Source organism: Mycteria americana, chromosome 2, assembly GCF_035582795.1.
Source record: "Mycteria americana isolate JAX WOST 10 ecotype Jacksonville Zoo and Gardens chromosome 2, USCA_MyAme_1.0, whole genome shotgun sequence".
Classification (NCBI taxonomy): Eukaryota; Metazoa; Chordata; class Aves; order Ciconiiformes; family Ciconiidae; genus Mycteria; species Mycteria americana.
The window spans coordinates 44,430,016-44,445,345 of record NC_134366.1 but is presented as its reverse complement, the minus strand read 5'-3'; the positions used below and the strand labels follow the sequence as shown (position 1 = coordinate 44,445,345).

At 39.9% G+C, this 15,330-nt stretch overlaps 1 protein-coding gene across 5 annotated transcripts in view; it reads left to right on the top strand.

Moving 5' to 3' along the window:
• NEK10 (NIMA related kinase 10) overlaps positions 1 to 15,330 on the top strand; it is a 121,888-nt gene that overhangs the window by 25,088 nt on the left and 81,470 nt on the right. For 4 of the 5 annotated variants that reach the window (XM_075495576.1, XM_075495574.1, XM_075495571.1 and 1 more), the window contains one exon: positions 14,148 to 14,223. In XM_075495576.1, coding sequence (XP_075351691.1) covers positions 14,148 to 14,223 — 76 coding nt within the window. Of the gene's footprint in view, positions 1 to 7,552; positions 7,622 to 14,147; positions 14,224 to 15,330 lie in introns of all 5 variants that reach the window. The other variant, XM_075495572.1, reaches the window with a different exon arrangement.

Sequence of the window (15,330 nt, the reverse complement as noted above, 5' to 3'; positions counted from 1 at the left end):
GAACAATTCTCCAAGTATGACAAAGTTTTACTCTTTGAGTGAATTAATACAACCTGGTACACACAGCAAGCCCTACAGGCAATGCAGATACTGTAGTTTTTAAAGTTCTCAAAGAACTACTGCATGCTTTCTTACTGCTCATGACACAGAACTAAATAAACACTTTGAATACTGCAGAATTGTTGTGAGAAGCCTTGATGCAAAAATCAATCTCTCTTGTTTAAAAATAACATGGAAGTGTAGACATATACACACAGCCAACCACAAAACACTCACCTATAATAGGCAAATTGTTGTGGTTTAACCCCAGTCAGCAATCAAGCACCACACAGCTGTTCGCTCACCCCCCCCCCCCAGTGGGATGGGGGAGAGAATTGGAAGGGCAAAAGTAAAAAAACTCGTGGGTTGAGATAAGAACAGTTTAATGATTGAAATAAATAAATAAAAAAAATAATAAAAAATAGTAAGAAAAGGAAAACAACAAAAAAGAGAGAGAGAAACAAAACCCAGGAAAAACAAGTGATGCAACTGCTCACCACCTGCTGACCGACACCCAGCCAGTCTCTGAGCAGTGATTGCTGCCCCCCAACCAACTCCTCCCAGTTTATATAGTGAGCATGATGTCATATGGTATGGAATATCCCTTTGGCCAGCGTAGGTCAGCTGTCCTGGCTATGCTCCCTCCCAGCTTCTTGTGCACCTCCTTGCTGGCAGAGCATGGGAAACTGAGAAGTCCTTGACTTAGTGTAAGCTCTACTTAACATGCTGATGTTTTAGTTGTTGCTATCAACATTATTCTCATCTTAAATCCAAAACACAGCACTATACCAGCTACTAGGAAGAAAATTAACTCTATCCCAGCCAAAACCAGGACAGTATCCACCCCTTATTCCATATCATCTGCGTCATGCCCAGGTCCCACACTTTCCAATACATTCCAGTTAATCACCACCACTTTTCCTGTCTTTTGATATATACACACAGATATCATTCCCTAAGTCTATGGGCCATCCCTCTAGAATGTCTGTTGAGTTCATTTAGTCCATGACTTTGGGCTCCATCTGTCATAAGTTTTTCAGGGCAGGAGAGATGGTGTGTGGTGTTGCATTGTTGCATGTTGAAGCCAGTTCTGGTTCCATCATCTCTGCACTTTGCTCAGCTTCATCAAAATTGATTCTTCATTAATCTGGTGATTCTTACTGTAATACCATTGGTATGGCATATAGCCACCACAGAAGTGATGACATACGATGTTATATAGCAATTAACATCATACAATTCAAATCATTGGCTATTTTCACCCAAAATCAAATCCCTATGAGGTACACAGTGGACTTCCCCATCCTTCCGCATTACCCAGGTCCTTGAGCAAAAGCAATCCCACGAATACGTTTGCCTTTGCCCGAGGCAGGAATAACCCAGACTGCCTTCCCCAGCATGTTTTTTGTGTGCACTACAGGGACTTTACCCCCTTCTACAGTGCGTAAAAGTTTTGCTTGGGCCAGGCTAGTTCGACTGGCACATCTCATAGTGTTGACTAACCAGGTGGCCTTTGCTAAATGTGTATTCCAATGTCTGAATGTCCCACTACCCATTGCTCTCAGCGTAGTCTTTAACAGTCCATTGTATTGTTTCATTTTCCCGAAGTCTGGTGCCTTATAGGGGATGTGATATACTCATTCAATGCCATGCTCTTTGGCCCAGGTGTCTACGAGGTTGTTTTGGAAGGGAGTCCCATTGTCTGACTCGGTTCTTTCTGGGGTGCCATGTCACCGTAAGACTTGCTTTTCAAGACTCAGGATAGTGTTCTGGGCGGTGGCATGGGGCACGGGATACGTTTCCAGCCATTAGGTGGTTGCTTCCACCACTGTAAGCACATAGCGCTTGCCTTGGCGGGTTTGTGGGAGTGTGGTATAATCAATCTGCCAGGCCTCCCCATATTTATATTTCAGCCATCATTCTCCATACCACAGAGGCTTTAACCGCTTGGCTTGCTTGATTGCAGCGCATGCTTCATATTCATGGATAACCTGTGCAATGGTGTCCATGGTCAAGTCCACCCCTTGATCATGAGCCCATCTATATGTTGCATGTCTTCCTTGATGGCCTGAGGTGTCATGGGCCCACTGAGCTATAAATAATTCACTCTTATGTTGCCAGTCCAGATCCACCTGAGCCACTTCAATCTTAGCAGCCTGATCCACCTGTTGGTTGTTTTGATGTTCTTCAGTGGCCCAACTTTTGGGTACGTGAGCATCTACGTGACGTACTTTTACAACCAGGCTCTCGACCTGGGCAGCAGTATCTCGCCACAATGCGGCAGCCCAGATGGGTTTGCCTCTGCGCTGCCAGTTGCTCTGCTTCCATTGCTGTAACCACTCCTGCAGGGCATTTGCCACCATCCATGAGTCAGTACAGAGACAGAGCACTGGCCACTTTTCTCGTTCAGCAATATCTAAAGCCAGCTGGATGGCTTTCACCTCTGCAAACGGACTCAATTCACCTTCTCATTCAGCAGTTTCTACAACTTGTTGTATAGGATCCTATACAGCAGCTTTCCATCTCTGATGCTTTCCTACAATACGACAAGGACCCATCAGTGAACAGGGCATATTGCTTCTCATTTTCTGGTAGTTTATTATATAGTGGGGCCTCTACAGCATGCGTCACCTCCTCCTCTGGTGATATTCTGAAATCTTTGCCTTCTGGCCAGTGCATGACCACTTCCAAGATTTGTGGGTCAATTGGGGTTTCCTATCCGAGCCTGTTGTGTGATCAGTGCGACCTACTTACTCCACGTAGCATCAGCCACATGATGTGTAGAGGGGACCCTCCCTTTGAACATCCTGCCCAGCACCAGCAGTCGGGGTGCCAGGAGGAGCTGTGCTTCAGTACCAACCACTTCCGAAGCAGCTTGAACCCCTTCATATGCTGCCAATATCTCTTTTTCAGTTTTGGCCTTGGATTCTCTGTATCCCCGACTCCATAACCCTAAGGGTTGACCTCGAGTCTCCCCTGGTGCTTTCTTCCAGAGGCTCCAGGCAGGGCCATTCTCCCTGGCTGCAGTGTAGGGCACACTTTTTACATCTTGTCCTGCCCATACTGGCCCAAGGGCTACTGCATGGACTATCTCCTGTTTAATTTGTTCAGAGGCTTGTTGTTGCTCAGGGCCCCATTTGAAATCATTCTTCTTCCAGATCACTTGATAGAGAGGGCTTACAATCAGGCTGTAATTTGGAATACGCATTCTCCAAAAGCCCACAACGCCTAAGAAAGCTTGTGTTTCCTTTCTGCTAGTTGGTGGAGACATGGCTGTTCTTTTGTTGATTGCATCCATTGGGATCTGATGACGTCCATTTTGCCATTTTATTCCTAAAAACTGGATCTCCTGTGCGGGTCCTTTGACCTTACTTTGTTTTATGGCAAAACCAGCTTTCAGGAGGATTTGGACTATTTTCTTCCCTTTCTCAAAAACCTCTTCTGCTGTATTGCCCCACACGATGATGTCATCAATGTATTGCAGATGTTCTGGAGTTTCACCCTGTTCCAGTGCAGTCTGGATCAGTCCATGGCAAATGGTAGCACGGTGTTTCCACACCTGGGGCAATTGATTCTGGGCATACTGGACGCCCCTCCAAGCGAAAGCAAACTTGGCCTGCACTCTGCTGCCAAAGGGATTGAGAAAAATGCATTAGCAATATCAATTAGCGTCCAGCATGGCAGCACTCAGCAGCGGCGTGACTTCGTTCAGGCTGCAATAGTCCACTGTTAGTCTCCACTCTCCATTAGACTTTCTCACTGGCCATATGGGACTGTTAAAGGGTGAGCGAGTCTTGCTGATCACTCCTTGGCTCTCCAGTCGACGAATCAGCTTATGGATGGGAATCAGGGGGTCTTGGTTGGTGCGATATTGCCGCTGGTGCGTCATTGTGGTAGTGATCGGCACTTGTTTTTCTTCAGCCCTCAGCAACCCTACAACAGAAGGTGGACAGCTGTTTAATTTCCTCTGTCCCCAAGGCAGCTATACCAAAAGCCCACCGGTACCCTTTTGGGTCCTTGAAATACCCTCTCCTGAGGCAGTCTATGCCAAGGATGCACAGAGCCTCTGGGCAGGTCACAATGGGGTGCTTTTGCCACTCATTCCCAGTTAGACTCACTTGGCCTCCAATGCAGTTAGCTGTTGGGATCCCCCTGTCACTCCAGAAATACAGATGGGTTCTGCCCCTGTATAGCCTGATGGCATTGGGGTACACTGTGCACCGGTGTCCACTAGAGCCTTATACTCCTGTGGGTCTGATGTGCCAGGCCATCGAATCCACACGGTCCAGTAAACCCCATTGTCCCTTTCCTCACCTGGCTGCAGGCAGGGACGCCTAGTCCTGGTCATAATATCCATTACCCATTTCTTGTATATACGAGTCAGGAGCTCATTCATTAAAATCAGGAGTAAGATCAGCCCTTTTACTCTGTCTGGGGGATCGCCCACTGAAAACTGGAGCAGCAGTTTTCCTGGAAGAACCCCATTTGTGATTGTTTTTCCTTGCAACTCACCTACCCGTGCCTCTAGGATCGAGGTAGATTTTCCATCCCCCTTCCTCATGTCCTCTCCATGGTCACGCAGGTAAAACCACAGGGTGGCCTGTGGTGTGTACCCTCCATATCCTCTCTCTTGAGCAGAGGAATGCTGACTCCTAATAGCTGCCATACTGGTCCATACAGGTGGGGAGTAGGACATGACCTGTCCTCTTTGAGTTACTGCACCTCCTGGTGCAGTTTCTCCACAGCTGAGACAAGGGAGGAGGAAATATTTTCTTTGTATTCCTGGAGGTGGCCAGCCAATTCATCCACTATTGCTCTCTCTCCATCTTGATGGAGTACTGACTCCATCAAGTCAGTACTCCCAATGAGTTTGCATGTGACGATGGTACGCTCCCTATAACCTTCCGCCACGTGGGTTGTGTGCACTGGGCTTCATCTGGATCTTTGGGTAACTGCTTGTTGTTCAGGTCACCATAAATAATCTTCAGCATGGCTAATTCCCTCAGGTACTGGATTCTTCTGTCCATGGTGGTCTACTTGCCTGGGTCATATATAATGTCTTCCTTGAAGGGATACCTTTCCTTCATAGCTGACAGGAGTCGCCTCCAGAGGCTGAGGGCTGGTGCCCCTTTCCCAATCGCTTTGTCAATGCCGCCTTCCCTAGAAAGGGATCTCAGCGGCTTGGCTTTGCTACCCTCTACTTCCAGACTGCTGGCCCTGTTTATCCCAGCATCCGGAGCAGCCAGGTGACAATGTGCTCACCTGGATGACAGCTGAAATCTTTTTGCATATCTCGCAGCTCACTCAGGGACAGGGATCGGCTGGTTTCTGTCTCGTTTATGAGTTCTGCCTCTTCCTCCTCCTCTCCTTGTGGTGGCCCTGCTTTTTCATCATCCATTACTAAACGAGCTGTTTAGTATTTAGCAACTGTTGTTTTATAGGATATATTTATACCTGATGATGTACATACTTAAATTCATTAATTATTGAATTGTATGTGCTAAAAGCCTCTGATTCTTAGTAATGACATAGTTTCGAAAGAAGGTGATTTAATGGAGCATTTGTCCCTGAGTGATGAAAATAAATATTCAGAATATCATTTTAAAGTGTCATATAGTTGTATTTTATATCAACATACTGCCACTGAGGGGCACTCTTGTCTTGATTTGACACATTTGCCTTACCTCTGGTCCAATCTAGATATTTAGAAGTGTAAATGTACTTTCAAATGTAAGCTCAAAATTGCCCTTGAAAAGCATTTATATTTCTGTCAAAGATTTCCAGCAGTTGAGGGAAAGTGGAAGAACTGAAACTTATTTTGACCGTTTCTGCAGTGATTAGTTCTAAACTATTGCAATATTTAAACAAACACTTACTTTATTTAGTACTTCAGTTAGTACCAGTGTATATTGAATATTTGGAGGGCACTGAAGACCTTTTAGCTATTACTTCTGAATTTTACTGACCCTTGTTGTTTTACAACCTTAATGAAATTAAGAATAATTTACTTTCTTTCCAATGATAGTAAGTATGTACTGTATTGGTGCATTTGGTGGTATTATGCCTAACTCATACAGTCCATGTATGCCAAAGACTGGAGCATTTGTGATATTGATAATTATATCTCACAGTATTTGTGGATAAGTGTACTATCCATTTGAGAATTTCAAGTGGTTCTAGATGAAAGTTAATACAAAATGTCAGATGAAGGTGGAAGTGTATGCTCGAATATTGAGAAATCTTAAATCTGCCTCTGCAGTGAATTTAACCTGTCAGCTTTTATAAAAGGAGAGCGTCTGCTCTAAGATCTACTCAGAACTGTAGTTCCATGTTTACAAGCTGCAGAGTCATCCTAAAGAGAGAGGTCAGTTTTCTGGAGTCTTTCAAATCTCAAAACTGTCCAAAACTTGTCTTGGTCTAACTAGGGTAATACTCCTGTGGGCTACCCGTGAAGCAGTGTTGTGCGACTGTGTCATTAAGATATGGCTTCTGATGGTCCAAATTATTTTGCTTCATAAAAGAAGCTTGTATATCTTATATGCTGCTCTTTTTTCTTTTCCTCAATCAGTCATTCTGGAAATAGTAACTTATGTTAATCTTTTGCTATGAGAATCTGCACACTGACAATATAAGAAAGGCAGCTTATTCCTCTGTAACTAACGTTCTTCAAATATGTTGTCTCTAGAGAGGTACCTTAGTTTTGGACTCTCATGGTAGATTTTGATTAAAAAAAAAAAATTGAGCAATACACTGGAGCAAAGTGCTTTTATAGGCCAAGACTTTCATTCTGTACTGTGAATGGCTATGCAGCAGCCCCAACAATGAACTACTTTAAGAAAGTTCTGGGACGTACAGGTAGGCGTTTCTCACCACATATTCTCACCACTGAGCCAGCCACTCATGTTCCAAATCCCATGAAGACCTCTCATACAGTTTCTGAATTTACGTTACGTAGTGTGGGAGACATTACCACCTTGCTGTCAGCACAGAAAAAAATAAACCTGCTAAGGAATTATGCTTGCTTGTCATGAAGTCATGGAAAAATTGCTACGTACAAGTGGCCCTTGTAGAACAATTCCAGCAGAACTTGGTAGGCAGGAACCTATGGTGAAAGGTGGCTGAAAACTAGAATTCATACAGGCAGAGAGCTCTGCAACTGGCCTGGCACAATGTAATGTTAAGCTATGAGAGGTCTTTTCTAGAAATGGTCTCTGAATATAATCTCTATAGGTTTTGCTGAAAAAAGAATACTTGAGGTAATAGTAGGAAGAATTTTTTAATCTGTATATTCACACTGTATTTTCTTTTTCTTAAATATTGAGTGTGATCAGACACTATCCTTATCCAGGTCTTTGTTTATTGTTTTGTTTTTAAACTTACGCAAGATACAAATTAAAGTCCTAAGCTCAGGAGGTGCTTCATTCTAATGTGAAGATTATATAACCTCCTTTGCATTTCCTATGACATCTTTTACACATATCAATTAAATCTGAATTATTCCAATCTTTTTCAGGCTCTTTTAAGTCGTGTGTTGTTGCAAATGGAAACAGACATTTACAATCTAGTTCTAGCCAGGCTAGTGGTGATATAAGATCTCTGTTTCTGACTGTAGAGAACTTTAAGGATTCTGCTGTTATGTAGTCTCTGGAACTGCCCACCCTACTCATTTGTTCTGTTTAATCTCTGACATAAATTTGATAGGAAGTGGGCTATAACTACCATCTCTTATACGCTGGTACAGCATTTAATCATAATTGGTTGAGCTACAAATACTATGAAAATATAAATATTAAATCATGCTAACCTGCAATTTCATAAAACATCTCATTTTAAATTGGTAGAAAAGTGTTACTGAAATTGGGCATCTCTGGTCAGGTTGAATGTCTGATTTATAATTTCTGACACAAAAATAAAGAAGTAGAATTTTAGGCACAGCCTGAATGGAAGTTGTTTTGTATAGGGTTTTAGAGATTCATTGAACCAATATTATCTGTGGCTCTCAGTTTAATCTGCCTAGCCTTTTTATATAAGACAGTGAGAAGTTACAGTTTTCTGAATTTAAAATGTGTATCTGCTCTTACTGCAGGTATTTTTTACTGCAGCTGTATTTTGTTTCTAGCATGGTATATTTCTGTCTAGAGCTCCATAACTGCATCTGTTCGTAGGACAAAACAGAAGACTCTGTATATCATCACTTTTCCTCAATGTTGTCTAGTTGCAGTAAGGTTTAGATCTTGATGGTCAAAGAGGGCCATGTGGAATCACTTTGACACCTTTCAGGTCTGATATCGAGGAGAATTGTGAAGGGTTCCATATGCTCTTTTGGGTGGCATGATCTGTTTAATGTTTAGTACACAAGATACAATAGCAGCAGAAAGGATCTATATGGAACTGAAACCTAGGATTATATAGAAGCAGAATACTAGTTTTGAGACAACTCATCTGTCTGATATACTTCTAATCATAGCAGGCAGCCATGAACTGTCAGAATGGTGAAGTGAATGAGACTTGAAAAATTCAAATCGTTGCTGGATGCTGGAAGAAAGCTACCTGTTAATTTTGTAATTCAGAATACTTGCTTGTTGAATGCACTTTTTAAAAGACCTATTGCCTCCTGATTCTGTGCCATGCCCAGAGAAGCAGCGGCCATGAGGTAAAGTGGATATAACTAGTGTCTGTTGTGTGTTAGTCGCTACTTTTCGGAGTCACTTGGATCAGTGCTAGTTTTTTTTGCAGACTATATGGGTCATTTAACCAGTCTTCATTATCAAAATTGCTACCCTTCATACCACGATTCAAGGAAATGCTTGTAGTACTTAATTTTCAAAGCTGAGTGGAATTTTCCACTTGTTTACATTCACACTGTAAATCAAACATTCTGGACATTATTGGTGGATTAATAGCACAATTGCATCTCTCTCCACAAATCTCAGTTCTAGATGTGGATCAATGCTACAGTTCTTAGTGCAGAAGTTACAAGCTTCACAAAACTGACAGATGGTAGACTGAGTTTATGAAGCATTGATATTAGCACACAGAAAGGAGAATGATAGAATAGCTAGAAGGGTGTATTTGGGAATGATGATAAATTAATTAATTAATAAAAAAATTAATTCTGTTCCCATTCTATTGATGGAAAAGAGTAGAATAAGTAAATACTACTGTTTATTAAATTGCAGATTATCTTGATTTTAGGATATGCTTTTATGGAAAATAAAATTCAAGTTCTATTTTTATCTTCCCGATTACTGTAACTCAGTAAGTTGCTGATAACTTTCTTGATTACAGTTGCAAACTTGCTGAAGAGAAGCAGTGATTTTGTCTCATCCTGAGCCTTTCAGGGTAGAAAAATAAACTGCTCAATGGGGACACAGTGAAAATCTGACCTGAGTAGGTCTGAAGTTCATGTACATAGTGAATTTGATGCTCCATTCATCCTCCTTTTTTGCTTTGCTTTTGTTTTTGCTTTTTTGCTATGCTTTTGTGCACGTATTTGATTTCAGGAAAAATTAATGGCATTTTCAAATAGGGTTCAAATATATATTAAGGCAACAAATGTGCAAATGTGAGATCAATGTTTTTTAAGATGTAGTATCTGGAAAATTTTCCTCTTGTTTTTGCTGTAGAAGATCAATCTACTAGGTGAAATCTTTGGGAAATAAAATGGCAAATGAAAAACCAGATTCTGTCAATAAAAAGTGAAAAAAATATTGCACGTACCTAAAATGCTCATTTAAAGAGACTGCTAAGATTTAGAAAGTTTTTGTAATTCAGCTATTATGAAAGTTGAAGACATCATTCTGCCAGATGTTAAGATACTAGTCAAGTTAGCCTACTCATTTTTTCATAGTTCTCTCTTCCCTTCATGCCCTCTTCCCCAGCATGTTAATGTTTTCTGAAACAATCTTACTTTATTGTCACTTACTCTGCTACCCTAAACACAATGTAAACAAGTGAAAACAAGTGAAGAAGAGTCTTTCAGAATATAAAGGATTATACTGCATCATTTTGTGTTAATTTTTCTTCCTATTTGAGGACTGTCTTGCATGGTTGTTTGACTATTTTTTAATGAATTTAAAAAAAATAAAATAACATTTCATTTTCTAGATTCCTTATATACAGAGGGAAATACCCTCAAGGCTTAATGTTTACAATCACAGTACAAAATCTAGTCAAATATAATACCGTGGAGAGATGTGACTATTGGTAGTGAATTGCTGGTGAAATTGCATGTCTAGGCATAGTTTATAAAGATCCATCTAATGGTGAAAGTTTGTTAGTTTTTTATTGTCTTTGAACAGACTTAAAAATAATCTTCATCTTCAATGAAGGATGCCAAGCTTCCAACCATTAGAGAAATTATCTGTAACGAAATTATGTCAGTTGAGGTTACACAGTAGACAAAGCACCAAAAACTATTACAATGGAAATTTTATTTTATAAAAATTGTTTGCTAGATTGGTGTACCTACCATTCCCTTCAGTTTACAAACTGTCATGTATTAGGAAGGTACAGTAAGTTGTAGTAGTGATATGCATGTAATTCACATGAACCTGAAAAATTTAAAGTGGTGTTTAAAACCAGAAAAAGTATCATATTTCCAAAATGACACACGTAGGTGAAAACAGCCATTATTTTGCAGCAACAGACAACTCTCTTTTTGGGCAGGTAGGTGGATCTTTCCACTGGTGCCATTAAAGCTCCAAGACTGCTTCCTCATGGACATGTGTCATCTACTAGCATTTTGGTTTTTCTTCAGCTGTACTACAAAATAGCCATTGTTTGTTTTATTTTTGATCCAAAAGGGGTAATTTTTACTTTTCAGGAAGGTGGGACAATCTAACAGTCGAAATGAAGGGGTTTGTTATTTTTTGGGGATGAGGGAGTTGCCTTTCTAATGCCAATTTTATTCCTGCATTGCAAGACTACAGAGGGCAACAAGAGTCCTCTGAAGTGGTAGACAATTCAATGATTTTAGGACTGCAATACCCAGTCTGGAGCTAGATTAAAGCAGCGCATGAAACTAGCCTAGAAAAAGAGTGAGCTAAACTCATCAAGACACAAGTGCCAGATGAGCTGGTTTCCAGAGACAATGCAAAAGAGGGGCAGGACTGGTCGTTCTTATGGCAGAGGATTATTAGCTCATCTTTCTCGTAGAATCTTGCTCTGAATCACTAAGATGGGTTTATAACTTCCCCTTTGGATGGACTGATGCAGCATGCATTTCTGCATCCTGATGGTGGTGGTGGCTGGATGGCCTGCCTGCCCTCTCCCTTCCTCCTGTTTTGTGCTATCTCTTTGCCTTTGCTCTTACCAGCCTTTGTTGTGGTTCGTCTAATTTACTGGCTTACAAAGCTTTCACTGGCCTTTTCAGTATGATTCTCTAAGGGCTTTTCTTTTCCATTTTTCTCTGGCACCTTTATTCTACTCATATTTATCATGATATTGTCAGCATTGATATAGTTCCTTCCAGCAAGTACTCACAACACTTCTGTTAATTGGTAGGTTGCTTTTTTGTGTAAGTGAGAATGGAAGCTGTAGGAAAATATTCAGAAGCTGTAAGTTTTGTATTTCATTCTGAAATTGGTGAGATTTGTGATCAAATGCATCTGCATTCACACAGATATGTGTGAATTGGTTAGGTCTAGCTTCTGAGGAAGGTCCCATTCCAGTACTTAAGACCTATGTCTTAATGCTTGGTGTACCACTGGATGAATTAACTGTAGTAAATCAAGATGGTTCAGGAAGAATACTTTCTTTAATAAGTAGGATTTTGAATTTCAGGAGTGACCAATAAGATCATAACATAAGACTCATTAGATCAGGTCAAAGATTTATGTAGGTCTCTCTCTGTGCTAAAAGCTGACACTTGAGTAAAGTTCATAAGAAGTTGAGCAAGTATTGAGTTATCTTGCTCTCACAATTACATTCCGGCTTCTAAAAGACATACTGCTATGGTGTGAAGCTGTCTTAGGGAATTGCCAAATGTGAATTGTCACAGTGGCTCCTCATTAATCAAGCCTCAGTTCACAGCTGAAACAATGAATACCAATTAATAGGGGTCATCTTTGTATTTGTTCATATCTTCATTTAATGGTATGGGAGGCAGGCCTCTTGCAGTTCTCAGAAATTATTTCATTTGTTTGTTAGTTATTGTAGCAACTTTTGGCATCCAATACCACATAAAGAATCCTGGAGTATAAAAGTTGTAGACCAATTTATTAGCTGCAGACAGATGCCTAAATAAATTAAAAGAACCAATTTCACAAGTTTGATGCAATTCAACATTTGCCAGTTCCTTTTTATTCAGTTCTGTATTATGGGCTTGAAAAAGCTAAGAAAAAGCATTTATGTTTAATGTAAAGCTGATTGTCCTGTGCTTTACATTCCTTAGCTCTGGCAACACCAGTTGTATTTAGGAGCTTCTTGCTGGTGTCAAGATGGTTTAGCAGAATTTGGAAAAAGTTATTGCCAGTGAGACAGGTTTTTTTCCCTCCGTTTCTGAGGACCTGAGCCTAAAAGGAAGAGAATATATTTATTCCATCTGGCTTATTTTTCCCTTGCTTTCTTTTTTCCAGATAATCACTAATGTTGTATTAAAATAGACTACTTCTTCCAGAACAGAGATATCCAGCTCTCCTCTTTCCTTTCCTAAATCTTTCAAGCACCAGGAACTGAATTTATTGATTTATGTAATGTCTTAATACTCTTTCTTCATAGAATATTATGTGAAGGATTCCAAAGGAGGGAATTTAGAATGATTCACCCCAATTAATTCAGGGAAGTATCAACATTGCAAAAACCTCTGGTCCTTTTAGGATTAATATTCCCTGGAGTGAGCTGCCTGAGTGCTGTCTTAACTCAAGGGCAAAAGGGAGGATTCTCAGTGATCCTGTTAATTTAGCATTCTTTCTACTTAAATTTTCCAAGCACTGCAGAGCTAGTCCTTCTTCGAACATTTTGTTCAAAGAAAAATGATCTGTGGCCTGGGTACCTACATTTGGCTTTCTTATTAAAGGCCCTTTCTGAATAAGAGATCTACTCCTTTTCAGACCCTTGAGGCTCCCATTGAGCAAGAGCCAACAGAAACTAATTTTTCTTACCTGTGTTTCTTCTGATCCACAGCTTTTTTTGATGAGTAGAAACATTTTGAACTAAAATGTTTATGAACCTATCTCACTGTAAAAACTATTGGAATAGGAATGCTATGGACTCGGTCCAAGTAGAACAGAAGCCTTAAAATATTTTAAACAATATTATTTACCACACAAATCTTCCCAATTCTGAAGCAGTATTACAATACAAAATATATTAACAGACTTCAACAAGTACAATGATTTTCTCTTGCTCTCTGTGCTTGGATTTAATAAAGTGCAATGTATCTTAGCTGCATTGTTCCATTGAGGCAGCAGTAGAGTATTGAACTGAAAAAAATAATCTTGAACTCTTTGCGTGGAACTTAGATTAAAAATACCTTCTCTAAAGACTGTGTGACAATTTTGTGAAAGACTTCCTGATAATTACAAAAAAGGCACTTATATTAACGTAATTGCATGATCATCTAAATCTACAGCTTTTGTCACAAGGTAAGGCTAAGATTCACCATTATGTCTTACCAAATGCAATCTTTGAAGATGAACTATTCAGATATTTGACCACCCCCATACTCCTTTGAAATTAAATTTCTGAGAAAGTCTGCCCTTCCCAGCTATCATAATTTGAAGGAAAGCGAAATAATTACTACCTTCATTACATTATTTTTTCCGTTAATTTGGGCATTAGATCACTGCTTTTTAGATGCTTACCATTGTCATGCAATTGATTGGAATATATTAACAGAAACCTGAAACGGTCATGTACTTTGGATTGAAAGCATCAGAGCTGTGTTTATAATATTTTTAAAGCTGGTAGGCCAGATTCAAATGTAAGTTATTGATTAATGTGGAGATAGGAAGATAGTATGGTCCAGTACTGTGAAATGTAAAAGATAAAAAAACCCCAAACCTCCCTTCCACTCTCCCCCAACTTTTCAGCTGTTGTGAACCAGCGCTGATTGTCATGCAAAGAGGGTGGTTATTGACACGTGAATCTTTTTTTCTTTATTGTAGCTGACTTTGGGCTTGCAAAACAAAAGCAAGAAAACAGCAAACTTGCATCAGTAGTGGGAACCATTCTATACTCATGGTAAGTACTCCTGCATACAACATTCAGTCCAGTGACTTCCGTCTTCGTGGTTACTTTTCTGGAGCAGACAGGCAAGTTACAACGGAGTAATGAACAAGGTGCAACTTACCCACCCACAGCTACTCTGCAGTAGTTAGTTGCCTGCCTATTTTGCTGTTGCCTGTTCTTGCACATGGCGGTTACTGTGGGTTAAGTTGGTGCAAAAATGAATTAACTGCGGTTGTATAGTAACTTATTCATCTATCTATATTCTTATAGATAAAGAAATGTGTTTTCAAGTTATAAGAAGATTTATGTAAACAATATAAATTAATTTTAATGGCTTTTAATGTAATTGTGGCTTCAATGTTCAGTTACATTGTACGTGTGGACAACTTACCTTCTGAAAAATATTTGAAATCGGTGCTAGTGGATTTGTTTTGGATCAGTAGGCATTTGGTTTTAATAATTGAACTGAAAAAATATTTTCTGAAGTTTGAAATTTTCACTGATGGAAAAGCATGACACACATTGTTTGCAATTTAAGCTTAGTAAATGCATAAATGACTGCTCTAGAATTTTGCCTTAGACAATACATTATTCAGTCTGCTGAATGAGCTGTGGTTTCCTTTGGCATCCCATTTGTGAGCAAGCCAAAGTGAGGAACCATATTGTGTTAAATTGCAGTACCAATGTAGCTATCTAAGTTCCTAGATTACTACTGACTTGTGTTTTGTTTTCTCAAGAGCATGAAATAGAAAGCATTTCCTGCCCAAAAGGTTCCCCTCAATATGTAAACAGTGTATGTAATTGAGAGTATTATATGCATGTCAGATTCTCTCAAACAAAAGTAATTGTGGGCAGGACAGAGTATTGATGTTTGTGTTGCATGATGTATAAATAACAAACATGCCTGTTAATTCAGGTTACTGTATTGTAAACAAAAGGGAGCAAATGTAATCTGAGTAAAAATCTAAACTGGGGAAAGCACAAGCTCAGTATTCATCTAATAGCAGTTGATGTGTTCTGGGCCTACCATTTAAGCTGAGAATTTCTGTTGATTGAAATCCTAACATCAGAAATTAATTAAGGAATTGCTAACCTGTGCCACAGTTCTGGATCTCTCTC